At 38.6% G+C, this 27666-nt stretch overlaps 1 protein-coding gene across 2 annotated transcripts in view; it reads left to right on the top strand.

The window, feature by feature from the left end:
• Positions 1 to 22554, top strand: part of RPAP2 (RNA polymerase II associated protein 2) — a 101527-nt gene extending 78973 nt beyond the window's left edge. The window contains exons 12-14 of one of the 2 annotated variants that reach the window (XR_006296658.1): positions 12690 to 12839; positions 21696 to 21804; positions 22114 to 22554. Coding sequence is in view for 1 of the 2 variants with exons in the window: in XM_043575566.1 (XP_043431501.1) it covers positions 12690 to 12831 (142 nt within the window). In the remaining variant the exon portion in view is untranslated. The remainder of the gene's footprint in view (positions 1 to 12689; positions 12840 to 21695; positions 21805 to 22113) is intronic. The other variant, XM_043575566.1, reaches the window with a different exon arrangement.
• Positions 22555 to 27666: the final 5112 nt, after the last annotated feature.

The following is a 27666-nucleotide window of genomic DNA, read 5'->3' on the forward strand; positions in this document are numbered from 1 at the left end:
CCTGACAACTTCATTTTTCATGAACTAGGATATGAGGTTGTGTTCTCAGAGTCAAGAGATGATGGTTGAGTAGAGTGAAAATAGTGGTACCAGAGTAGTCATTAGGAGGATCTGGAACAGGACCTATCCCAGGGCCAGAGAAAATCGACAAGTGACACTGAGTGTTCAGAAGTGGCCAGAGATCATGGATTTGTAGTGTTACCAGTCTCCTTCCTGCCACTCCCTACCCCCAGTTGTTGGGAGTCAGCCATGCTGCTGTAGGTGTGGAGAAAGCCAGCGGTACCATTGATCTCAGCTTATAGTTACCATGAATAGGAGAATTAAGGATGCAAGAGATTCAGAAGAGTGCCGGTGAAAGGTTCAAGAAATCACAAATATAATTGGTAAAGGATAATGGAGTTATCTTAGGAAGAAAATTGTTCATCCCAGTCAAACATTACTTGTATCTCGTCCCCCAAAGTTGTATCTTCAGCTCTGACATTTCTCTTAGGTTGCAGACAAAACTTTATTTTTTGCTGGACATCTGCATTTGGATATCCCTCAGGCAATTCACAGTGTCAAATCTGAGATTTGAGTTCATCTTTGAAAAGTCCCCTATTTCTTTTGGTGACATTTCCATCTTTGTAATTATCCAGAATTGAAAGCTGACTAGTTGGTGCTTCTCTTGCCCTTATTTCTCATCTACTCAGTTGCTCAGTCCTGCCTTTGTAACTTCTCTTACCCAGTTGTTTTTCTCCTTTCCCAGTACTGCTGACTTACATCAGGCTTTCATTACTTGCCTAGACTCCTGCAATGAGAGCCTTCCCAAACAGGTTTCCTTGCAATGTGTCTCTACTTTTGACTAGTCCATCGTTTCTCCGCCTTTAAGAATCATTTCACGATTAGGGCAGGCCTTTGTTCAGAAACCTAGTGATGCCCCAATTCCTACCATGTAATTTTGCTTGAAATTCGAGGCTCTCTTAAAGTGGTCCCAAACTGCCTCTACAACTTATTCTTCTGTGTTCTTAAATTGCATCCACTGTTTCCCCTCTACAAACATCTTTGTTAGCACTCTGAACTGTGTTTAAAGTGCCTTTCCTCTTGAGATCTGTCTGTCCTAGTCTCCAAGGCCCAGTTTAGATGTCACTGCCTCCTTAGAAGCCTTCCTTAACGTCCCAGAGGTAGAAACATCTTCCTTGTATAAATTCCTATAGATGAGACCATCCTTTGTGTCTGTATTAGCTTCAACTTTGTTATATAGCTGTTTATGCAAAGATCTCATTTCCCTTGCTATTTAGTTTCTTCCAACTGTGTAAGTAACAAGTGTAACACATAATCAGAATTGCACAAATTTATACAGTTGAGAAATTTACAGTGGTTCTCAATATTAGTTGTACATTGGAATCACATTGGAAGCTCTTTAAATATATCAATACCTGATTCAAAGATTTTAATTCATTGGTCTGGGATGGGGACTCGGCATATGTATTTTTTAAGTTACCCAAGTGATTGTAATTTGTACAGACAGAATTGAGAACCGCTATAGTTAATTATAGGGCAATTATTAGTGTGCTAGGGCTAGGCTGAATCAGTTGATTGAGCTACGTCTGCTAGGATTTGCTTGCTTCAAGGCACTTCTTAACTTTCTTCTGAAGTTTTCAATTAGTTAATGGTGTTGGAAGGTACTTTTTGGCTGTCATAGAGAAAAGATGAATTAGAAACAATAGACTTGTCAGTTTTCATCAGCACATTTTATTTTGTAATGACAGATTTCAGAAATTATTTGAAGAGCATATACCAACTGGGCCTTTGAAATAATAAGGTATACTCAGGTCTTAAAATGAATCAGACATGTGAGTTTGTGTGGTATAGTGGTTAGAAGTGTGGACTAGTGGGAGTTCTTCTGGGTTATTTGCTCATCTCTTACTGACTGTGTGACCTTAAGAAAGTCACTTGGGCCTCACCATAGCGTTAACACTTGCTGCAACTTCACAGAAAGGTTAAAGACCAACCAGTTAGTTTCATAAAGAAAAAAAAATCCTTTTACAAACTTGGAAATCACTGATGTTTCATATGTTTGATTCAGGAGTTGAGATCTTGCCACAAAGGGAATAAGTGGGGAAAAGAACTGGCATTTCTTCAAGGGAAATGAATTCATTTGCTCTACTTTAGAAACCTACCCACCACCCATTTTAAAGTATCTGAATTCCTTTTCAGTTGTAAAGCCACGTTTCCTGTCTACATAAAAACATCACCAGCAGTTTAGGAAAGTGCCATGAAGTAGTACCTCTGCCCAAGACCCAGTCCATTTTGATATATGGGAAAAGAAAAGCTGTTCCTCATGGATGGCTTTTTGGTTCTTTCCCTGTGCCTAAGTGTGTTTTGTTAACTTCAGGGAGGAAGCCAGGGGCCACAGATTACAGAAATGTTTTTACAGAGTCATTGACAGAGTTGAATATTCTTCTTCATTCTCCCTAATAAGAAATAAGCAAGGTGGAAAAAGAGTTATGTTAAATAGGAAATCCTAATTACTTACATGCTAAGGAGCCCTGAATTATACAGATAAAATTCTTTTTCAAAGTTTATACCAGAAATTTCTTTTTAAAATCTGAGAGGTGCATTCTGCAAAATGCCTTGGGTTTGGGTGAACCCTCAAATTTCTGAAAATAGATGACATTTTGACCCACTGTGTTACATACTGGTCACAGCTTTCTTTTGTTTCAGTTTTGAGTGTGTGTGTGAACAGACAGAGGTATTCTGGTTTAATCCTTGTCATTTAGCACTTGTTCATGTAGAAAAGGAGGGAAAATCCCAACTCATTTTTTTAGTAGAAGATAAAATGTGGATGAAATAACAACTGTTACTCAGGAAGAAAGGAATAACGAGACTTGACGGGTAAGCAAGATGCCTTTGTGATAAAGGTGTCCAATTTTAGCACTATTCTTAACCAGTATGACCCTGGATAAGCCCCTTTCCCTGTCCAAAGCCTCAGGTACTTCAGCTGTCAAAAGAAAACTTGGTGGATAGGTTGAGACTAAATCACACTTGAGGAAATTAAGTGAATGGTATAGGCTTATAAAATAAGACTATGCAGTTAAACTTCATCTTTTAGAATCTACACTTACCCAGGCCATTATTAATAAAGATACCTTATCTGTTTCAGAAGACTTTTGTTTTTGTTTTATTCTAAGCCTCCCAAGGGTCAAGTATTGTAGTTATCTGTTCTCTTGTAACTGGCAAAGTGACAAGCCAAGTACCTGTGCATGCTGCTTACTTTCTCCTTCCCAGCATTAACTTCTGAAGGATAAGAGTGAGTGTTTAAACATTTCTTTTAAGCCCAGCATTATCTTTTAGCAGTCTCTGCATGTTCATCACCTCTATGCGTGGTAATCAGCAGAACAGGTTTCCCTACTGCAACAGAACTCTGTGTGAACCCAGTAATTTCTCAAATCTGATAGGTATAGAAAAGTATGTGGCTTTTCACTTCCTGTCCCTTCCTCCAACCCCAAACCATGCTTTCTGGTGACATTTATTCACATAGACATTCTCAAAGCTTTTTCTTAAGACCGTTGACTTTGAGGAGTGTTGTTCAGGGTCATTTTATAGCCTACCAGTTTTGATTCTGTGAGTTTGGAAATCAGTGATAAAGACTCAGTGAGAAACTCTAAGACTTGTTGATTCTCTCCTAGTTTTGAGGGCAAGGTTAAAGGATGTTTGTGCTATATTACTTCAGGCAAGTGCCTATGTGATTTTCACACATTTCACCCAGATTATTCAGGAAAGGATAATCCAGACTGTATCACGATTTCCAGTGTTCCAGATCTGCATTATGTGTTCTCCAGTGTGAATGAGTGCAATGAGTAAAGCAGTAGGTACCACGATGGGGAAGGCCATTTAAAAATTCAGGTTCATTACTGACTTTTATTGCACTGCACGAGATGGATAACAGAGTTCCCTCAGTTGTTTAGCTCTACTGTTCACTAAACCACAACTTTAACTCTTTATATAGCTTTCACTGTTGAGAGGATACAAACCAGTGACACAATTAGAGGGGACTTCTCAGGCATAATCAAGCATTTGTACACTTCTTTGGGTGCCTGACTGTCTCAATCAGTGGAGCATGTGACTCTTGATCTTGGGGTTGTAAGTTAGAGTCCCACGTTGGGTGTAAAGACTACTTAAAAATAAAACCTTAAAAAAAAGTTTGTACAGCTCTAAATCCTTGGCTATAGGAGTTTTTCTTAAATGCCACTTTCTAATTAAAAATATCTCTCTTGTTTCAGTTGTCAGACTTTCAGAGTCCTCTCGCTACTGTGTATAATTCTTTTAACCAGATGTTTGATAGCTCAGTAATAACAAGTGGAAGGTACTTGTTCTAACCTGACTTGCATTCTCTCTCTTTGAGGTGTAGCATATGTGAAGCTGTCAGCTAAATAAAGGTCCTTTCAATAAGATGCAGTTTGCCACTTGGCTTTTTGCTTTTGTTGTTGTACCATTTACCATATGGTAAAGAACTACCTATATAAGGCTGCCTGTCTTTTCAGAATAGAGATTTGAATCAGTGAAGTTTTAAAGAGAAGCTTCCTTCCTTGTTTGTGATTTGTACATTGCAAAGTATTATGTCGTTTTTTTCTAATTATATTCTCCAGCATAGAGACTGTGGTAAGCCATACTTTTAGTGTCACTTTTAGAGGTTTTTATTCCTACTTAAAAGCACTTGAAGGAAATAAATTGAAACATAAAAATGTTTTGTTTTTACTTATGACCAATCACATTTTCTGTTGATTATTTTAAAGGTATTTCCTACATTGGGGCACCCCAGTGGCTCAGTCAGTTAAGTGGCCAACTCTTGATTTAGGCTCAGGTCATGATCTTGCATTTGGTGAGTTCAAGCCCCACGGCAGGCTCTGTACTGACAGTGCTGAGCCTGCTTGGGATTCTCTCTCTGTCTCTTTCTCTCTGCCCCTCCCCTACTCTCGTGCCCTCTCTCCCTCAAAATAAATAAACATCTAAAAAAAAGGTATTTCCTACATAAAACACATAGTTAGGTACCAACTGGAGTGTATTACTTTTTTTTTTAAGTAGAAGTAGTCATTTGGGCTTTATTTATTTTGTTTATTGTGGTGTTCTTTAATATTCACTACTATCCATTTCAGGACTAGAACAGAGGCATGAGTCCCTTTCAATGTGTAATAGGGATTAGAGTTCTTTAGTGAAAAAGATAAGTGATTAGCATGTAATGATTAATAGTGCACAGATAAGGAGTTAAGAGGAAAGGAGGAGTCTGGGGAGTCAGTTAAATAAAAAAAGGGGGGGAGGGGTATTTGATAAGATTCTGAGATGGTACTTCAAAGATAACATAGACACGAAAGATTTTATTTTGTGGTATCTTTCTGTGAGGTGGGAAGTATGTTGTTGTTTTGAAGTAATGAATTTGCACAGTATATATATTCTGGGGCAGTACATTTTAGGAAAATGAGAAGCTAGAAGGGGATTTAGGGAAAAATACCAATCTGAATAAGGAGCAGTCAGATGGCATTCATGAGGAAGGATTAAAAGGACTTGGAATTAATTGAGAACTGTTTTCAAGAATATGAAGAAATGACTTTTAAGAGCTTGCCCCCAAAAAAGTTCCATGAAGGAGAAAACAAAATTCTGCAAGAGACATTTAGTTTATATATGAGGAACAGTGTCTAGAACGTAAAGTTTGTTATCCATTGCAACATGCTGCACACAGAGGTGTAGAATCCCCCTCCTTGAAGATCATGGAGATAATTTATTTACAGTCTTGTGTAAAGGGATCAAATCACTATATTAAGGAAGGGTCAAATGTGTTTTCTTAGATCATTTAACTTTTTTTTCTTTTCATTTTTTTTTATTGAAGTATAGTTGACATGCAATGTTAAATCAGTTTCAGTTGTACAACACAGTAATTCAAAAACTCATACATTACACTATCCTCACCACAATTATGGCTATTATCTGTCACCACACAACACTATTATGATACCATGGACTATAACATACCTATGTTGTACCTTTTTTTTTTTTTTTTTAAGTTTATTTATCTTGAGGGAGAGAAAGAGAAAGAAAGAGTATGAGCCAGGGAGGAGCTCATTCTGTCTGATCTATCCATTGATGTAAGTGGAATCCTTACATCAACAGTTAAGTAATTAAAGTCCTCTACTATTATTGTATTCTGTTATTTTGTCCCTTTATGTCTGTTAATATTTGCTTTATGTATTTAGGTGTTCCTGGATTTACAATTTATAGTTGTTATATCCACTTGTTGGATCGATCCCTTTATCACTATGTAATGCCCTTCTTTGTCTCTTGTTACAGTCTTTGTTTTAAAGTGTATTGCTACCCTCATTTTTTTTTCCACTTTCATTTGCATAGTTATATATTTTTCCATCCCTTTACTTTCAATCTGTGTCTTTAGATCAGATGTGAGTCTCTTATAAGCAGCATAATAGATGGGTTTGGTTTTTTATCCAATCACCCTATGTCTTTTGATGGGAGCATTTAGGACATACACATTTAAAGTAATCATTGGTCTCTGCCCCTCCCCCGCTCATGCCCTGTCTCTCTCTCTCTGTCAAAAATAAATAAACATTAAAGTAATCATTGGTAGGTATGGCCTTATTGCTATTTTGTTATTTGTTTTCTGGGGTTTTTAATAGTTCTTCTCTGTCCATTTCTTCCTTTGCTCTCTTCCCATGTGATTGATGGCTTTCTTTAGTGTTAGGCTTGGATTCCTTTCTTTTTGTTTTTCTTGTGTACCTGTTAAAGGATTTGGGTTTGTGGTTACCATGAGGTTCATGTGTAACATCCTAATTCTATAGCAGTCTGTGTTAACTTGATGGTTGTTTAAGTTCAAACACATTCTGAAAGCACATTTTTCCTCTTCCTCTTCATGTTTTACATATTAATGTTATATTTTACATCTTTTTATTTTATTAGTCCCTTTACTAATTTTTAGATATAATCGGTTTTACTACTTTTTAAAAAAATTTTAATTCCAGTGTCGTTAATACACAGTGTTATATTAGTTTCAGGTATATAATAATAGTGATTCGACAATTCCACACATTACTCAGTGCTCATCACTATAAATGTACTGTTAACCCCCCTCACCTATCACCTGTCTCTCCCCCCACCAACCTGCCCTCTGGTAACTCTCTCTTGGTTGTCTGTAGTTAAGAGTCTGTTTTTTGGTTTGTCTCTTTTCTTTTTCCCCCATTTATTCATTTGTTTTCTTAAATTCCACATATGAATGAGATCATATGGTATTTGTCTTTTTGGGACTGGCATATTTTGCTTAGTATTATACTCTCTAGCTCCATCCATGTTGTTACAAATAGCAAGATTTCATTCTTATGAGTGAACAATACTCTGGGGTGTGTGTGTGTGTGTGTGTACTTCTTTATCCATTCATCTATTACTAGATACATGGGCTGCTTCCATAATTTGGCTATTGTAAGTAATGCTGCAATAAACATTGGGGTACACATATCTCTTCAAATTAGTGTTTTCTTATTCTTTGGGTAAATACCCAGTGGTGCATTACTGAGTTGCAGGGTAGTTCTATTTTTACCTTTTTGAGGAACCTCCATACTATTTTCCACAGTGGCAGCACCGGTTTGCAAAGCCACCAACAGCACAAGGTTTCTTTTTCTCCATATCCTTGCCAACACTTGTTTCTTGAGTTTTTTTTATTTTAGCCATTCGGACAAGTGTGAGATGATACCTCATTGGGGCTATTTGCATTTCCCTGATGATGAGTGCTGTTGAGCATCTTTTCATTCATCTGTTGGCCATCTGGATGTTGTCTTTGGAGAAATGTCTGATGATTTTACTACTGTGTTTTGTTTTGTTTTGTTTTAATGTCGGGCTTGAACCCATGACCCTGAGATCAATACCTGAGCTGAGATCAACAGTCAGATGCTCAACCAAGTGACACACGCAGTGGCCCCACTACTTTTGTCTTTCAGTGTTCACACTAGTTTTATTAATGATTGATCTGCTACCTTTACCGTATGTTTGCTTTACTCAAGAAGTTTTTTCTTTTCATAAGTTTCTAATTATGATTTTTCTTTTTAGCTTAAAAAGTCCTTTTAACATTTCTTGTAAGGCTGGCTTAGTGGTGATGAACTTTAACTTTTGTCTGTCTGGGAGACTCTTCTATTCTGAATAACCTTGCTGGGTAGAATATTCTCAGTTGTAGGTTTTTCCTTTCAGCGCTTTGACTATATCCTACCACTTTCTTTTGGCCTGCAAAATTTCAGCTCATAGCTTAATGGGGTTTTCCTTACATGTAACTATTGCTTTCTCTTGAAAAAAAATTTTTTTTAAGATTCTTTCATCTTTGACATTTTAATTGTAGTTTGTCTTGGTGTAGATACCCTTGGATTCATCCTATTAGGGGCTCTCTCTACTTCCTGGACCTAGATGTCTCTCTCCTTTTTCTGGGACCTCCTATAATGTTAGTACACTTGATGGTGTGCTAGAAGTCCCTTAACCTATCCTCATTTTAAAAAATTATTTTATTATTTTGTTGTTCAGCTTGGATGCTTTTCATTACCGTCTTCCTGATTGGTGAGCTTTTCTTCTGCATCCTCTAATCTACTATTGATTCATTCCATTATATTTTTCATTTGCTGCTGCATTCTTCAACTTTGATTGGTTTTTTATACTCTCTGTATCTTTGTTGAAATTCTGAGTTTATCCACTCAAGTTCAGTGAGCATCTTTATGACTGTTCTTTGAACTCTTTATCATGTAGACTGCTGGTGTTGGTTTCATTTATTTCTTTTTCTGAAATTTTGCTTTGTTCTTTCTTTTGGAGCATATTCCTCTGCCTCCTTTTGTTTGACTTTCTATGTTTCTGTGAATTAGGCAGAACAGCTGTTTCTCCTAGACTTGAAATACTGGCATTGTGTAGGAATATCTCTGGTGTAGACTGTCTGTGACTTTAGCTGGTTGGCTAATGCTGTAACCAGTGTAGGCTCAGAGCTCTGGACATTCCAGGCATGTAGCACTCTGGCAGGGTAGATGAAGTCAAAATGGGCAGCAGGGGTTGGAGGGTGGGTGGGAGGGAGACCCACAGTGCTCTGTGCATAGGGCACCCTAGCAAGGTGGCTGGAACTGAATGGGCACAGGGTTCCCTGGTGGGATGGCAGGAGCTGAAGCAGGCGTGAACAAGGTAGTCCTAAGGCACCCCACACAGGGGGCGCGCTGCCAGGACAGCTGGAACCAAAGTGGCCTTGGAGTCACAGGGTGCTCCTTGATGGGACAGGAGCTAAATCAGGTATAGGCCAGGGGTCCCAAGGCACTCCATGTGAGGAACATGCTGGAGGATGGCTGGAGCTAAGACACACACCAGCCAGGTCTCAGAGCTGTCTGTACTTGAGGGGCCCTGGCAGGACAGCTGCGCGGGCTAGGAGGTCTCAGGGGCAATCTGTGCAGTAGTTGCCCTGGTGAATCATCTAGAGTTGAAACAGGTACAGGATGATTTGGGCCCTGTTGCCTTGACAAGACAGCTGGAGCTGTAGTGGGTGCTGTCTAGGGGTGGTTCAGTGTGCACTGCACTGTGGCTACCTTGGGGAGACCGCTAGAGCTGGTGTGCATTAGGTTGCCCAGACCCTGATTTGGTACATGCTATGAAGGGGCAGTGGGGACATAAACAATGACATGCACTAGTACCTTTGACGCCACAGCATTCCAGCAGCTCCCTGGCCCCTTGCCAGACTCCCTGGGGCTCATTCCTTTATATACTAGTTGTCCTTGTTGTCTACAGCCTTTTTTCCTTGTAGCAGGGCAGGTGGGGCTAGTGTGGTTTAGCGGACTGGGGCTCAGTGAAGCAGCAGACCAACTCCGGTGCCTGTACCCTGCTTCTGTCTATGCCATCAAGGTAGAGAGGGAACATAAACAATGATACTGGCCAGTACCTCTGACCCACGGAGCATGGTCTAGCAGCTCCCTGCCCTTTATTTGATGCTCTAGAGAGCTGGTTCCTTTATATTCTAGATGCCCTTTTAAAGTGTGGCTTTTTTTTTCTGTGCTATAAGGGCTGAGATCTACTCCTGGTCCCTCAGTACTATCCTTCTCCACTGCAGTTTGCAACATCAGGGCAGGATTCCTGTTGTTTATGTCTCCATTGTTCCTTTCTCTAGGTGGTCCCTCAATCCTTGGTTGGGCAGGAGCTGTTCAGTCAGCCCTCAGTTCTTTAAGAGGAATTGGTCTACATGTAGGTGTAGATTCAGTGTGTCATACAGGAGAGGATCTGAGGGTCTTTTCTACATCACTGTCTTCCCACATTTTTTTTCTAAACAAAACATTTAGGTGTATTTGAACACATAATGAAGTTATTATAATTTAAGCCCTTCAAGTTTGCTAGAGAAGTATCAGAAATATTCCTAAAATATTTTATAACCCTGGCACTTGATAGAACAATTCTCCTAGAAGCTGCTTCTTGATCTTTTCATTTTCTGTTCTCATATGGGCACACAGGTTGAGAAATCTAGTCACCATTTACATCTAAGCTGAGGGGTAAGTTTTAAAACATACGAATGGCACTTTGAGAAGTTATTGAGATTTTCTTTTCATATATGAACCAAATACTAGTCTCTTTGAAAGCCAGAGGAATTCTTTTGGACATGCCATGTAAATACCGTTCTTAAATATACACAAAAGCTAGGTTTGTATGGAGTTGACATATCCGAGCTACCTCCTCTGACTTCTTGGTTTTATTTTAGCTAACGTTATCCAATCCCCAGTAACTTTGGTCTTACTGCAGGGTAGGAGAAACTTGATACACGTGAGAAAAGCCAGAGTTGACTTCTGGTTTCCACCTTCACTGCAGGAAGATGCCTCAGGAATAGCTGGCCACAAATGCCAGTTTGCCCAAGTGCCTGCTTGGGCTTGACATTGAAAGCTTGGGTTGTCCTGTTTCCTACCTTTGGGGAATACCTGTAGACAAAGCTCGTAAAATGTGAAAACCTGGTACTGCATTCTCTAGCTGTAAAGAAATATAGGAAAGGTGGGGAAGGAATACACTAAAGTGGTTTTCCCATGTAGAACTCTGGATTTCACTGGAAGAGTCATCTAGTCTCCACTTCTTGCTAAGATACCTTGAGGAATATAGAGAATTTACCACCTTCTCAAAGTGCCAGCCATCTTTAGATAGTAGTAACAAATATTTCCTTTTACTTGGCTTTCTGTATGAGATGGCTAAGCAAGGAAGGAATCTGTCTCTCAGAAAATAACATTTTGCCTTCCACACTCACTACTGTGGAATTGCTCCACGCCGATTCCTTGAGCCTTATTGATTTAAATCAGAAGGTTATTTTATTTATATTTGATGTGCCTGGTGGCAGTGCCCAGTGTTAAAGCATCTGGAAGACCTTTGTGGTAAGTGTAAGACTGTTTAAGGATAAAAGAATTTTCTCCCCAAAAGCTCTCCAGAAATATAACTTACAAAGGCTGATGCTTTAGTATATAATTGATTGTATAAGTATATAATCTCGAGAACATGCATAAGTATATAATTACATATCATTAGTATATATATTTTACATATATATATGAAAAGTAATGGTTTTAATCTTTGGTAAGCATGATTTTTATTTTTTTTTAATTTTTTTTTTTTTAATTTTTTTTTTTTTTTTTTTTTTATTTTTTTTATATTATTTTATTTTTTTTCTGAAATTTATTGACAAATTGGTTTCCATACAACACCCAGTGCTCATCCCAAAAGGTGCCCTCCTCAATACCCATCACCCACCCTCTCCTCCCTCCCACCCCCCATCAACCCTCAGTTTGTTCTCAGTTTTTAACAGTCTCTTAGGTAAGCATGATTTTTAAAAAGTGAATATTTAATGACATTTCATTGAAAATTACTTTTGAGAATATTATATGTAATCTGTCTTCAGGAGTATTTGCTGGAAATGCCTTAAAGAAGCAGTGTTCCTTAAAAAGCTTGTTGGGGCGCCTGGGTGGCGCAGTCAGTTAAGCGTCCGACTTCAGCCAGGTCATGATCTCGCGGTCCGTGAGTTCGAGCCCCGCGTCGGGCTCTGGGCTGATGGCTCAGAGCCTGGAGCCTGTTTCCGATTCTGTGTCTCCCTCTCTCTCTGCCCCTCCCCCGTTCATGCTCTGTCTCTCTCTGTCCCAAAAATAAATAAACATTGAAAAAAAAAATTAAAAAAAAAAAAGCTTGTATTAAATGCCATATAAGATGTAGTTCATCTGTTTAGTGTTCTAAAAATAAAAATGTTAAGGTTTCATCCAAAATACAATCCTATTTGTCTTTATCTTTTTTATTTTTCAGGTGATATAAACATTCAGTTTAGTTTAAAAGCAATTCTCACCTCCAAGCTTCTTTCCACAGCCTCCTTTTCCCAAGTGGAAATACTTCATTTTCATTTCTGAGAAGAACTTGGTGGCTTTTTCTGGGGTAATGAAGAACATGTTATAGATTCAGGCTTTTAGGTTTATTTCCATACTTAACAATATGCTTGATCTTTCAGTCTTTTCCTGAGATTTCTCCTCTGCTTTTATTAGTAAAGCCTTCTGTCTCAGGGGTTTTGTCATAGCAGATAGATGAAGTCTCTCCAATTTAACAAAATTCCCTCTGCCATGTAGAAGGCAGGAGCCCCCTTAGTCCTTCTTATTTTGTGGATATGCATTTAATATTTTTGTTTTTTTTTTCAGACTGACCCCGATTCTTGGCATTCAGAAGCATTCTCAGGAAAACGTGGTGTTCACACAGTTTATAGAGACTCTGCTTAAAGAATTACATTTAAAGAATGAAGACCTTGAAAGCTTAACTCTCATATTTAAAACCAGCTGTTAACCAGAGTGGTGAGTTGGATTGTGTTTTACTTTGGTTTGTTTTTTTCATTTGTTGCCCATTTGGAATCTTTTTTCCTATTAGAAATATTAAAAACTAAGGATAGACCTCAAGATATCCTCAGTTTGTTAAGGAAAAACATGGTATCCCTTCTTTCCTAGCTGCCCCATTCACTTCCTCCCCACTCCTGTTACTTTCTGCCCCATCCTTGTTATTCCTCCTTAGAGGCGATTGCAGCTAGTTCTTCATACTCAAACCTAGATCATCCTTTATGTCCCATCTTACTCGTTAAAGTACATTGCTATTTCTTGGGAAGAAACCTAACCACTGTAGCCATCCACTGAGAACTTCCTCCTACTTCCCTCTTCAAACCATTCCCAACACAGCCAATAGCTTAGTCATCTCCTTTGCAGGTAAGCCGGTGAATGTACAAGTCCTGCTCTGTTGAATCCGGACCTTGCTCCCTGGCACATAGCCATCCTCTACTCTCCCAGGTTCTTGCCTTTTTCACAACTATCAGAGTGTCATTCTCTCAGGTGCTTAGATAAGTATTGATTTAATGTTAAGATTGAAGAAATTTAGCCAAAACTACAAATGAGATCTTCTCGGGGAGCTTTTTTTTCTTTTTAACTTTCAATTTCTTGAATTATACAAGCTTACTGTAAAAATTAATACAGAATTGCAAATGTAATTTTAAAAAGGAAAATTCCCCTCTCTGCCTCCAATCCTATCTACTTCACAGAAGCACATTTGATATATATCATTTTATTTTTTATAAAAACAAAAACAAAAAGCTCTTCAAGCACATCTTTAAATTTATGAGAAGGAGAGGAATTTTGGCAGAGAAGGAACAGCATCCCTTTATTGAACCTGCTTGATAATTGAACATAAGGAGTCAGCACAGTCACTACTGCCCAATTTATTCCCAGTGGCTTTCAAATGACCCTGCTCCCCTGAGGACCTTGTAAAACAAAGGCTTTTACATAGGGAATGAGCTCAGGTTGACCTGTGTAAACATCAATTCAGAGGCCCTTCTAAAAATATAGTGAAGTTGGAGTTTGTTTCATTGAGCTTCAGGTAAAGAAAATAACAAAGAATGCCTTACCCAGAAGTCCTCCCTATTTAATGCATAATACAATCAAGAATCATTTTTAATTAACATATTTAAAACTTGGCGTTAAAGTATTTTTGAGGACTTTTGACAATAGATGTTTTAAGTGGACTTAACACTTCCTTTGTAATCATTGTTTACTTACACAAATAATGTAAATAATCAAAGGTAGACCTTTGCCCAGACTCAGTATTATAAGGGATTCTGAATGAATGGGCCCTCATTACATCATTTTCCCTATGAGAGACAGGGAGAGACCGGTTAAGATGGCAGAGAAGTAAAGGGACCCTGGATTTTCCTCCTCCCTCAAAAACAGCTGTATTGAGGTCAGATTACTTGGAACACACAGGAAATAGATGTGTGGAGTAGCAGAAGGATCTAGCAGATGCAAGGTGCGTCTATGTGAATTGGGGAAGATAAAATAGCAGAGCCAGGGAGGGGAGGGAACCTTTTTCTGTGGAGAGACAAAAGAAGAGAAAGAGAGGGGTTGTGAGAGTGCAGCATCATGTTTGCACAAGAGGAAAACCTCTCTGGACCATGGACTGGGGAGTGAGAAGTACTGAGTCTACCAGTTTTTCTTCTGTCAAAGGCTTTTGGACCCGAAACTGTGAGGTTTCAGAAGTGTGTTACTTTCTCAGGAGCAGAGCCATGGTGCATGCTCTTGGGGAGGAGGACCCTGGCCCCCAAGGGCATAGCATGGTGTAGCAATCTCTGATCCCTTGGGCCCACTGGTAGAGAACAGTTCCCTTCCTGGAGTACTTTTGGAAGAGAGTTTATTGCCACCCCAAGGAAAAAAGTCCCTGCAGGTGCCAGCTTAAGGTCTTTAATCAGAAGCAGGGAGAGGCTTTACTCCAGGAGTGGGGAGCAAATCTGCCTTGTGCTGGGTGCTTTAAGACTTTGGGTTTTGAATCTCAGCTGTTCACCAAGGAAAAATGCAAGAGAGTTTGGGCGCAGGGCAAGCTGACTTCCCTCGCTAATCCATGAGGGCTGCCTGAGAAGCAGGGGTTGAAATCCCCAGTCCTGGTACAAAGATTGGGGTGGCATCATTTTACACACCCCCCCCAAACCCAACATGGTGGGACTTCAGAGAGCAACACAGTGGCCCCCGTGGAAGCGAGAGCCACTTATACCACACCCTACCCCTCTGTGCCAGCAACTGTTTATTTACTGGGTCAAAAGTGATACTAAAACGCTTCTCCTCCAGACTAGCACAGCACCCAGGCACCAACAGAAGTTCTTTTTTTTTTTAACCTCTTCCTTTTTTCCTTTGGAATCAGGCTCATAGTTTGATTTTTTTTTTTTTTCCTTTTTCTTTGGAATCAACCTTATAGTTTCTGATTGTTTGGGTTTTTTTTGTTGTTGTTCCTGTTCCTTTTCTCTTTTTATAGGATTAGTTCCCCCCACCCTTTTTTTCCAGGGTTACGTCAACGAACAAATCAAAGCTTACCTAGAGGTCCAAACACTTCACCGCTGCAAACAAGGAAGAGTTCTGTAGAGGACTGACCAGTGGGAAAGAGCAGCCAAAACAACAGCAGAATGCACATATCATACACCAGAGTATGCTCCTAGAGTGTCAGGCCCTGGACAGTGTATGACTCCTCTTTAATATAGTAGTACTCTCAGATACAGGAAACATAACAGGTTTTTAAGACATGTAAAAGACAGAAACTTAGCCAAAATGACAAGATGGAGGAATTCTCCCCAAAAGGAAGATCAAGAAGAAATCATAGCCAGGGGCTTGCTCAACACAGATATAAACAATATATCTGAACAAGAATTTAGAACAATAGTCATAGGACTACTAGCTGGGCTTGAAAAAAACATAGAAGACCCCAGAGAAACCACTGCTGCAGAGATCAAAGACCTAAGAACTAGTCAGGATGAACTTAAAACTGCTTTAACTGAGATGCATAACAAACTGGATATAGTGACATTGAGGATGGAAGAAGCAGAGAAGAGAATAGGTGAAATAGAAGATAAGATTATGGAAAATAATGAAGCTGAAAAAAGAGGGAAAGGAGGTTACTAGATCACAAGGGGGACTTAGAGAACTAAGTGATTCCATGAAACTACATAATATCTGTATCATAGGAGTCCCAGAAGATGAAGAACGAGAAAAAGAAGGTTTATGTGAACAAATTATAGCTGAGAAACTTCCCTAACCAGGGGAAGGAAACAGGCATCCAAGTCCAAGAGACTGAGAAGCCCATTCAAAAATCAACAAAAAACAGGTCAACACCATGACATATCATAGTAAAACTTGCAAAATACACAGAGAATTCTGAAAGCAGATAGGGACAAAAGATTCTTAACCTACAAGGGCAGACACAGAAGGTTAGTGGCAGACCTGTGCACTGAAACTTAGCAGGCCAGAAAGGAGTGGCAGGAAATATTCAATGTGCTGAATAGGAAAAATATGCAGCCAAGAATCCTTTATACAGCAAGGCTGTCATACAGAATAGAAAGAGAGATAAAGAGTTTCCCAAGCAAAAACTAAAAGAGTTTGTGACCACTAAGCCAGCACTGCAAGAAATTTTAAGGGTACTCTCTGAGTGGAGGGAGGAAAAAAAAAGAACCAAAGTAGCAAAAACTACAAAGAACCAGAGAACATGACCAGAAACACCAACTCTACAGATAACACAGTGGCACTAAATTCATATCTTTCCATAATCACTGTGAATGTAAATGGACCAAAAGCTCCAATCCAAAGACATAGGGTAGCAGATTGGATTAAAAAAAAAAAAAAAAACAAAAAACAAAAACCGGGGCACCTGGGTGGCTCAGTCACTTAAGCATCCGACTTCAGCTCAGGTCATGATCTCACAGTCCTTGAGTTCGAGCCCCAAGTCAGGCTCTGTGCTGACAGCTCAGAGCCTGGAGCCTGCTTTGGATTCTGTCTCCCTCTCTCTCTGCTCCTCCCCTGCTTATGCTCTGTCTCTATCTCTCTCTCTCAAAAATAAATACATTTAAAAAAAATTTTTTTAATCTAGCTATATGCTGCTTATAAGAGACTCATTTTGGACCTAAGGACCCTTGCAGATAGATGGTTCTCCATCCCTTCACTTTCTATCATGCTAATGGAGGTCCAAAGAAAGTCGGAGTAGCCATACTTAGACAAACCAGATTTCAAAACAAAGACTGTAACAACAGGTGAAGAAAGGCATTATACCATAATTAACGGGTCTGTCCACCAAGATCTAACAATTGTAAATATTTATGCCACCAGTGTGAGAGCACACAAATATACAAATTAATCACAAAGAAACTCCTAGATAGTAATACAATAATAGTTGGAGACTTTAATACCTTACAGCAGCAGACAAATCATCTAAGCAGAAAATCAACAAGGAAACAATGCTTTGAATGACACACTAGACTGGATGGACTCAACAGATATATTCAGAACATTTCATCCTAAAGCAGAATAACATACATTCTTTTCAAGTGCGTATGTAACGATGTCCAGAATAGATCACTACTGGGTAACAAAACCAGCCCTCAATAGGTACAATAAGACCAAGGTCATACCATGCATATTTTCAGATCACAATGCTATGAAACGTGAAATCAACCACAAGAAAAAATTTGAAAGCCCTCAAATACATGGAGGTTAAAGAACATCCTACCAAAGAATTAATGGGTCAGCCAGGTAATTAAAGAAGAAATGAAAAAATACCTATGAGGAAACAAAAATGAAAACATGACAGTCCAAACCCTTTGGGATATAGCAAAGGCAGTCCTAAGAGGAAAATACATTGCAAAACAGGCCTATGTCAAGAAGAAAGGGGGTCGCCTGGGTGATTCATTTGGTTAAGTGTCTGACTCTTGATTTTAGCTCAGGTCATGGTCTCACAGCTTGTGAGTTGGAGCCCTGCATCAGGCTCTGCACTGACAGTGTGAAGCCTGCTTGGGATTCTGTCCCCCCACCGCCGTCCCTCCCCTGCTCAAGCATGTGTTCTCATTGTCTCAAAAATAAGCATTTTTAGAAAATTAAAAATTAAAGAGGGAGGAGAAGTCCCAAATACACAACCTAACCTCACACCTAAAGGAGCTAGAAAAGGAGCAGCAAATAAAGCCCAAAGCCAGCAGAAGGGAAATAATAAAGATTAGAGCAGAAATAAATGATAGAGAAACAACCAGTAGAACAGATCAATGAAACTAAAAGCAGGTTTTTTGAAAGAATCAATAAAATTGATAAACCCCTAGCCAGACTTAAGAAGAGAGGACCCAAATAGATAAAATCATGAATTAAAGAGAAATCACAACCAACACCACAGAAATACAATTATACTGTGAAAAATTATATGCCAACAAACTGAACAAAATTCCTAGACATTCACACACTACCACAACTCACACAGGAAGAAATAGAAAATTTGAACAGGCCCATAACCAGCAAAGAAATTAAATCAGTTCCCAAAAATATCCCAACAAATTAGAGTCCTGGGCCAGACTGCTTCCCAGGGTAATTCTACTAGACATTTAAGTAAGAGTCAATACCTGTTCTTCTCCAACTGTTCCAAAAAATAGAAATGGAACAAGAGCTTCCAAACTCAATTCTATGAAGTCAGCTTCATCTGGGTTCCAAAACCAAAGACCCCACTAAAAAGGAGAATACAGGTCAATATCCTTGATGAACCTGGATGCAAAAATTCTCAACAAGATATTAGCAAATCAAATTCAACAGTGCATGAAAAGAATTTTTCACCATGATCAAGTGGGATTTATTCCTAGGCTGCAGGGTTGGTTCAATATTCACATATCAATCAATGTGATATATTATACCACAATAAAGGAGAAGAATCATATCCTTTCAATAGATGCAGAAAAAGCTTTTGACAAAATACAGCATCCTTTTTTGATAAAAACCCTCAAGAAAGTAGGGATAGAAGGAACCTACCTCAACATCATAAAAGCCATATAGGAAAGACCCACAGCTAATATCCTCAGTGGGGAAAAACAGAGAGCTTTCCCCCTAAGGGGAGGAACACAACAGGGATGTCCACCATTGTGGTTCAACATAGCACTGGAAGTCCTAGCCTCCGCAATCAGACAATAAAAAGAAATAAAAGACATCCAAATTGGCAAAGAAGTCAAACTTTCACTCTTCACAGATGGTATGATCTACATAGAAGATCTACATAGAAAACCCAGAAGCTTCCACCAAAAAACTGCTAAAACTTAATACGTGAATTCAGCAAAGTTGCAGGAAGTAAGTTCAACATATAAAAATCGTTTGTATTTCTGTATGTCAATAATGAAGTATAAAAAAGGAAAATCAAAGAACCGATCCCATTTACAATTATACCAAAAACCATAAGCTATCTAGGAATAAATCTAACCAAAGAGGTAAAAAGGTCTATATACTGAAAACTATAGAAAGCTTATGAAAGAAATTGAAGAAGACTCAAAGAAATGGAAAAGTATTTCATGCTCATGGATTTGAAGAACAAATATTGTTAAAATGTCTATACTACCCAAAGCAATCTACACATTCAGTGCAATCCCTATCAAAATAACACCAGCCTTCTTCACAGAACTAGAACAAACAATCGTAAAATTTGTATGGAACCACAAAAGACCCCAAATAGTCAAAGTAATATTGAAAAAGAAAACCTAAGCAGGAGGCATCACAATCTCAGTCTTTAGCCTCTGCTACAAAGCTGTAATCATCAAGACCATATGGTACTGGCACAAAAACAGACACACAGATCAGTGGAACAAAACAGAGAACACAGAAATGGACCAACAAATGTATGGCCAACTAATCTTTGACAAAGCGGGAATGAGTATCCAATGGAAAAAAGTCTCTTTAGCAAATGGTGCTGGGAAAACTGGACAGCAACATGCAGAAGAATGAAACTGGACCACTTTCTTATACCACACACAAAAATAAACTCAAAATGGATGAAAGGCCTAAATGTGAAACAGGAAGCCATCAAAAATCTTAGAGGAGGGGCACCTGGGTGGCTCAGTCTGTTAAGCATCTGACTTTGGCCCAGGTCATAATCTCATGGTCCGTGAGTTCGAACCCCGCTGTCAGCGACCCTGAGCCTGGAGCCTGCTTCATATTCTGTGTCTCCCTCTCTCTCTGCCCGTCCCCTGCTTGTGCTCTCTCAAAAATAAATAAACGTTAAAAAAAAAATTTTTTTTAATCTTAGAGGAGAACACAGGCAACAACGTCTTTCACCTCAGCCACAGCAACTTCTTACTAGGCGTGTCTCAGGAGGCAAGGGAAACAAAAGCAAAAATAAACTATGGGACTTAATCAAGATGAAGAGCTTCTGCACAGCAAAGGAAACAACCAACAGAATGGGAGAAGATATTTGCAAATGACATATTAAATGGTTAGTATTCAAAATCTATAAAGAATTTATCACACTGAATACCCGAAAAACAAATAATCCAGTGAAGAAATGGGCAGAAGATATGCATAGACACTTTTGCAAAGAAGACATCCAGATGGCCAACAGACACATGAAAAGATGCTCAACGTCACTCATCATCAGAGAAATACAAATCAAAACCACAATGAGATGCCACCTCACACCTGCCAAAATGTCTATAATTAACAAAGAACCCTTTTGCACTGCTGTTGGGAATGCAAACTGGTGGCAGCCACTCCGTAAAACAGTATGGAGGCTCCTCAGAGGATTCAAAAAAGCTGCTTCAAAGGAGCACATGCACCCCTGATGCTTATAGCAACACTATCAGCAATAGCCAAAGTATGGAAAGAGCCCAAATGTTCATCAACTGATGAATGGATAATGAAGATGTAGTGTGTGTGTGTGTGTGTGTGTGTGTGTGGAAGTACTCCACACAATGGAATACTAACTCAGCAATGAAAAAGAATGAAATCTTACCATTTGCAGCAACGTGGGTGGAAGTAGAATGTATTATGCTAAGTGAAATAGGCAGAAAAAGACAAGTATCATATGATTTCACTCCTGTGGAACGTAGGAAACAACCGATGAACACAGGGAAAGGGAAGGAAAAATAAAAACAGAGGGAGGCAAACCATAGGAGACTCTTAAATACAAAGAACAAACCAGCAGTTACTAGAGGGGAGGTGGGTGCAGAATGGGCTAAATGGGTGATGGGTTATTAAGTAGAACACTTGTTGGGTGAGCACTGGGTGTTATATTTAAGTGATGAATCACCAGGTTCTACTCCTAAGACCAATACTACACTGTATGTTAAGTAACTTGAATTTAAATAAATTTTTTTTTAAGGCTAAAAAATAGAGACAGCTTTGAGTAGGTAGTTGAATTTTTTCTCTGCATGATTTCTATATCATAAATTCACTTGTGTATAAAGACTAATGTCTAATAACCTTCTCATTATTAAATTACTATTAGCAAGTATGTGTTCATGCTTTTAATTGCAAATTTAAAAAATCTGGCTTTTCTTATGATAGAATGTTAATTATCTTTTGCTGCTTAACAAATTACTCTGAAGACTAAGCCACTACCATTTTTTATCTGACACTTTCTATGAGTCCAGAATATGGAAACCGTTTAGCTTAAGGACTCTGGCTCACAGTTTCTCATGAGTGTGCAGTTAAGCTGTTAGGGCTACAATGTCATCTGAAGGCACAACTAGAGTAATATTCCCTTCCTAAGGTCACTCTTGTGGTCGTTGGTAGGATTTAGTTCCTCACAGGCTGGTGAACTCGGGCCTCAGTTTTTCATTGGCTGTTGTCTGGAGACCTCTACATAGTATACCTCACTACTTCTCATGTGCTTTATCCTTACAGTGAGCAATATGGAAGCTACAGCTTTTTTGTAACTAATCTCAGAAAGTGACATCCTATCAGTGTAGTCAAATGTACACTGTACATCAAATCAGTGTAGTCCACTGTCTTGGTAAGAGTCTTGAACTTCACACTAATTGAGGGCACACCTGAACCAATCCATATGCCCATGGGATTGCTATAAACTAACCCCATCATTCTGGCAAGGGATGGGGGTGAGAGAAGAGGAATTTCTTACTGATCTAAACCCATCACAGCCTTCCCTCAACTGAATAGGAGTTGGGTCTATTCCACATAAACCACTATTGCTATGTAATGAGGAAAAATGGAATATATTGGGAAGACAACACAGTGTTCCCAAAAGCTACCAAAATATTTTAGGTGTTTTCTTCAAACTGTCCTTTTTTTTTTTGCTTCACAGGTATAATCCATGAAGACCAAATAGAAGATGAACTTCTATTCATCATTTCTGGAATTCTAGCTACAATAGTGATCTGGTGGTGACTGATAACTAGCTTTGTTCCAAGAAAGACCTTTATCTTCTTAGATTTCAGCCCCCTGCTTCCCAGTTCCTAACTGTACAGTGACTTCCCCCACATAGAGGAGAACCATTATTCCAACAAGGATAACTAAGTACTTGTATCCCTAACTATAAGACATAGTATTTTTATTTGTTTGAAAATGAAAAATGAGGTTTTAAGTTGAAACTTTAATAAATCTTAGTGACCTTATTTTTTTCTGGATGATTCTAGCCATTGTATCAGTTCACAAAACAATTGAGAAAATTCTCATTTTGGCCTCCTGGTCTAAACTCTAGATTTTAAGAATAATAAAGAGGTCAATAAATGCAATCTAAGATGAAGCCCTTTGGAAGTCTTGTCATTATATTTATTTATTTATTTTTAAATGTTTATTTTTGAGAGAGTAAGCAGGAGAGGGATAGACAAGAAGACAGAGAATCCCAAGCAGACTCTGTGCTGACAGTGGGGCTCAATCCCCAAACCATGAGATAATGACTTGAGCTGGTATCTCAAGGGCCAGATGCTTAACCACCTGAGTCACCCAGGTGTCCCTAGTCATTATTCTTTTAAAGAAACTGTGCTATAAAATGGTCCTGAGCAATTTAGTTAACCCTACAAGTCCAAAACAGGAGTATCTCAGAATTTTTTGGACTCCCAAAGAAATAAAAAATTAAAAGGAAATTGTGATTTATTTTCAAGAGACAATCTCTGGAATCTATACCGCTTTTTTCAAAATGTCTATCAAGCATGCAAGTTAGCAAGGCCTCCAGACCAGTTAAGGGGGGTCAGTTTGGGAAGCTTTACTGGAGGGCCAAGAAACAAAATAAGATCTATTCCCTTGGACACTAGAGGAAATGAAAGCTGCTAAAAGTCCAACCATGGAAAGGGTCCAAAAAGCAGCCTCATAGGGTGGGGAACATAATGGATGAGAATCTACAGTAATCAATATAGTGTGGTATTGATAGGCACAAAGATCAGTGAAGCAGAGGGTCAGGTGGGAAGATGGCTGAGTAGGAGGACCTTAAGCTTGCCTTGCCCAAATATACAACTAGATAGTACTCACATCAGTGTAAATAACCCAGAAAATGACCCAAAGACTGACAGAATAAATTCCATAATTCCATAAATGGTAGAGAAGAGGCCAAATCAAAGAAGGTAGGATGGTCTGGGAGTGAAATGAACCAGCCCTTTCACACTGGGGAGTCCATGAATGTGGAGGACAGATCCCCATATCTGCATTTGAAAGTGAGAGGGTCCAAATGTCTTGAGTTCTTAAAACCAGTGAGACTTAAAGCCTGGAATTTTAAAAATCAAGCTCAAGTCTGGGAGAGACTAGATGGCTTTAGGAAGCAGAGTCCCTGCCCTTAGACAGCACAACAGGGGTGCCTGGGTGGCTCAGTCAGTTGAGCATCCAACTCGATTTCAGCTCAGGTCATGATCTTGCAGTTGTGGGGTTGAGCCCTGTGTTAGGTTCTGCACTGAGCATAGAGCCTGCTTGGGATTCCTTTCTGCCCCTCTCTTTCTCAAATAAATAAAAATAAACATTGAAAATAATTTTTCAAGACACAACAAACAGCCTATACAGATACAGCACAAAACCAGCAGTTTGAAAAATGCCAGGGGTAGACAGAGGGAGAGTGATTTGTTCATCTCAGAGCATGGCCTGGAGAGACCGGGATCACGGGCAGACCCCCTTCCAGGACAAAAGAGCTGGCAGGTGCCATTCCCCTCCCCACCCCCAGCATAAACAACAGCTACCTGCAGGAACTAGTGTAGTGTGGACACTTGTTACCTAAGTTAATTACACCAAGCCCCACCCTTCACATTTCGGATACACCTTTCCAGTCATGGCCGCCTTAGTTCAGTCACTGCGAGGCCCCTCCCCCAGAAGACCAGTGGAAATTCTGCCAACACCGTGTCTCCTGACTGGCACCTTGTGCAGAACTCTGTTCTCACAGGTGCAGGTCTCATTTCACAAGCAGACCACCACACACCTTTTTAGATACTGCCCACAGTACACAAAAAGCCTCTGTAGACAAGTGGACTGAAGGAAAAAGAGGCCAACACTCAGCAGAGCATACACAATACTCCCAGGAAACACTCTCTGAAGCACCAGGCCCTGGGAAACAGGCACTGCAGGACCTCTTCTTTATAAGGCTATTATCTTTAAGAGCAAGAGAAGCAGCTGACTTGCCTAACACAAAGAAACAGACACAGGAAGTCAGACAAAATGAGATAGAGAAATAGTTCTCAAATGAAATAATAGGACCAAACCACAGCAAAAGATCAAAGTGAAACAGACAAAAGTGATATGCCTGATAGAGAATATGATGATTTTAACAATACACACTGGACTTTAGATGAGTGGAGGACATCAGTGAGACCCTTAACACAGAAATAAAAAGCAGCTAATCAGGGATCAAGACCACAATAAATGAAATGAAAAATACACTTGATTGGGTGGCTCAGTCAATTATGTATTAAGCATCCAACTCTTAATTTCAGCTCAGGTCATTACCTCACAATTTGTGGGTTTGAGCCCCACGTTGACCTCTGTTACCAGCACAGAGCCTGCACAATAAGTATTTCTGTAGGAAAAAAAAAAAAATCAGTCAAGGGATTCACAAAATGAAATAAAGTGAAATATGATACCATATACCTAAAACATGGAGGGGAGAGGACTAAAGAATGGGTTTGAACTTAAGTGACCATCAACTGCTATATGCAGAAGATATTATAGATAAACCTAATGTTAACTACAGATCAAAAACTAGCAATAGATATGCAAAGAATAATGGGAAAGGAACTCAAGTATATCACTGAAGAAAGCCAACAAAGCATGAAAGAGCAAGAGGAATCAGAGAAAATCTATAGAAACAACCATAAATAAGTAATACAATGGCTATAAATACATATCTATCAATAATTACTTTGAATGTAAATAACCAAACACTCCAATCAAAAGACATAGGGTGACAGAGTGGATTAAAAAAAAAAACAACAACAACAACAACAACAAAAAACAAGATCCATCTGTATGCTACCTACAAGAGACTCATTTCAGACTGAAAGACACTGCAATTTGAAAGTGGGGGATGGAGAAATATTTATTATGCAAATGGATGTCAAAGAAAGCTCAGGTAGCAATACTTAGACAAAATACACTTTAAAACAAAGTCTGTAACAAGAGACAAAGAAGAATACTATATACTAAGAAAGGGGATAATGCAACAAGAGAAATATAATTGTACATATTTATGCACCCAGCATGGGCAACCCCAAAGACATAAAAGTTAAGAACAAACATAAAGGAAGGAATTGATATTAATATAGTAACAGTAAGGGATGTTAACACCCCACTCAAACTGATGGAGAGATCATCCAAACAAAATCAACAAGGAAACAGTGGATTTGAATGACATATTGGACTAGATTTAACAGACATATTCAGAACATTCCATCCTAAAACAGCAGAATCCCCCCTGCTTTTTTTTTTTTTCAAGTATATATGGAATGTTCTCCAGAATAGATCATGTTAGGCCACAAAATAAGTCTCAACAAATTAAAAAAATATATATCAAAGTCCTATCCTGCATCTGTCCTACCACAACAGTATGGAACTAGAAATCCATGACACAAATCTGGAAAGAACACAAATACATGGAGTTAAATAACATGCTACTAAACAATGAATCGGTCAACCAAGAAATCAATGAAGAAATAAAAAATGACGTAGAAACAAATGAAAATGAAAACATTCCAAAATCTCTGGGATACAGCAAAAGTGGTTCTAAGAGAGAAGTTTACAGCAATACAGGCTTACCTCAAGAAGCAAGAAAAATCTCAAACAACCTAACCTTAAAACACCTAAAGGAACTAGAAAAGAAGAACAAACAGAACCCCAAACCAGTAGAAGGAAGGAATTGATAAAGATTAGAGGAGAAATAAATGAAATAGAAACTTAAAAAACAACAGATTATTAAAATCAGGAGTTGGTTCTTTGAAAAGAACAACAAAATTTATAAACTTTTAGCCAAGCTCATCAAAATAAACAAAAGAGAGGACCAAAACAAAGTCACTAATGAAAAAGGAGAAATAACAATGAACACCTCAGAAATACAAACAATTGTAAATTCTATTACAATATAATAATTCTATTATGAAAACCTATATGCCAACAAAGTAGACAACTTAGAAGAAATGTATAAATTCCTAGAAATATATAACCTACCAAAACTAAAGCAGGAATAAATAGAAAATTTGAACAGATCTATTATCAGCAATGAAACTGAATCATTGATCAAAAAATTCCCAACAAATACAAATCCAGGAGCAGACAGCCTCACAGGCAAATTCTATCAAACATTTAAGGAAGAGTTAATACCTGTTCCTTTCAAACTATTCCAAAAAATACAAGAGGGAAGAAAACTTCCAAATTTATCCTATGAGGACAGTTATCACCTAATACCAAAACCAAATCAAGATGCCACAAGAGAACTACAGGCCAGTATTTCTCATGAATATGCATGCAAAAATCCTCAACAAATTTTAGCAAACCCAATCCAACAGTACATTAAAAAAAAAAATCATACACCATGATCAAGATAGATGCAAGAGTGGTTCAATATTTGCAAAACAATCAATGTAATACATCAATAAGAAAAAGGATAAAAACCGTATGATCATTTCAACAGATGCAGGAAAAGCATTTAACAAACTACAATTCATTCATGATGAAAACCCTCTGCAAAGTAGGTCTAGAGGGAACATACCTCAACAATGACAGTCATATATGAAAAACCCATGGCCAACATCACACTCAAAGGTAAAACTGAGTTTTTCCCTAAGAGCAGGAATAAGACAAGGATGTCCACTCTCACCACTTTTATTCAACATAGTACTGTAAGTCCTAGCCACAGCAATTAGACAACATAAAGAAACCAAAGGCATCCAGATTGGTAAGGAAGAAAGAAAAGTTTCACTATTTGCAAGTGTCATGATGGTATATATAGAAAATCCTGGACTCCACCAAGAAACTACTAATGTATGAATTCAATAAAGTCACAAGATGCAAAATCAATGTACAGAAATCTGTTGCATTCACATACACTAATAATGAAGCAGCAGAAAGAGAAATTAAGAAAACAATCCCATTTACAATTTCCCCATAATAATAAAAAAATATCTAGGAATAAACTTTACCAAAAAGGTGAAAGACCTGTACTCTGAAAACTATAAAATACGGATGAAAGAAATTGAAGATGACACAAAGAAGTGGAAAGACACGCCATGCTCATGGGTTGGAAGAACAAGTATTGGTAAAATGTCTATACTACCCAAAGCAATCTACACATTTTATGCAATCCCCATCAAAATACCTATAGCGTTTTTCACAGAACTAGAACAAACAATCCTGAAATACGTTACGAACCACAGATGACCTTGAATAGCCA

This window comes from Prionailurus bengalensis, chromosome C1 (assembly GCF_016509475.1).
Source record: "Prionailurus bengalensis isolate Pbe53 chromosome C1, Fcat_Pben_1.1_paternal_pri, whole genome shotgun sequence".
Lineage (NCBI taxonomy): Eukaryota > Metazoa > Chordata > Mammalia > Carnivora > Felidae > Prionailurus > Prionailurus bengalensis.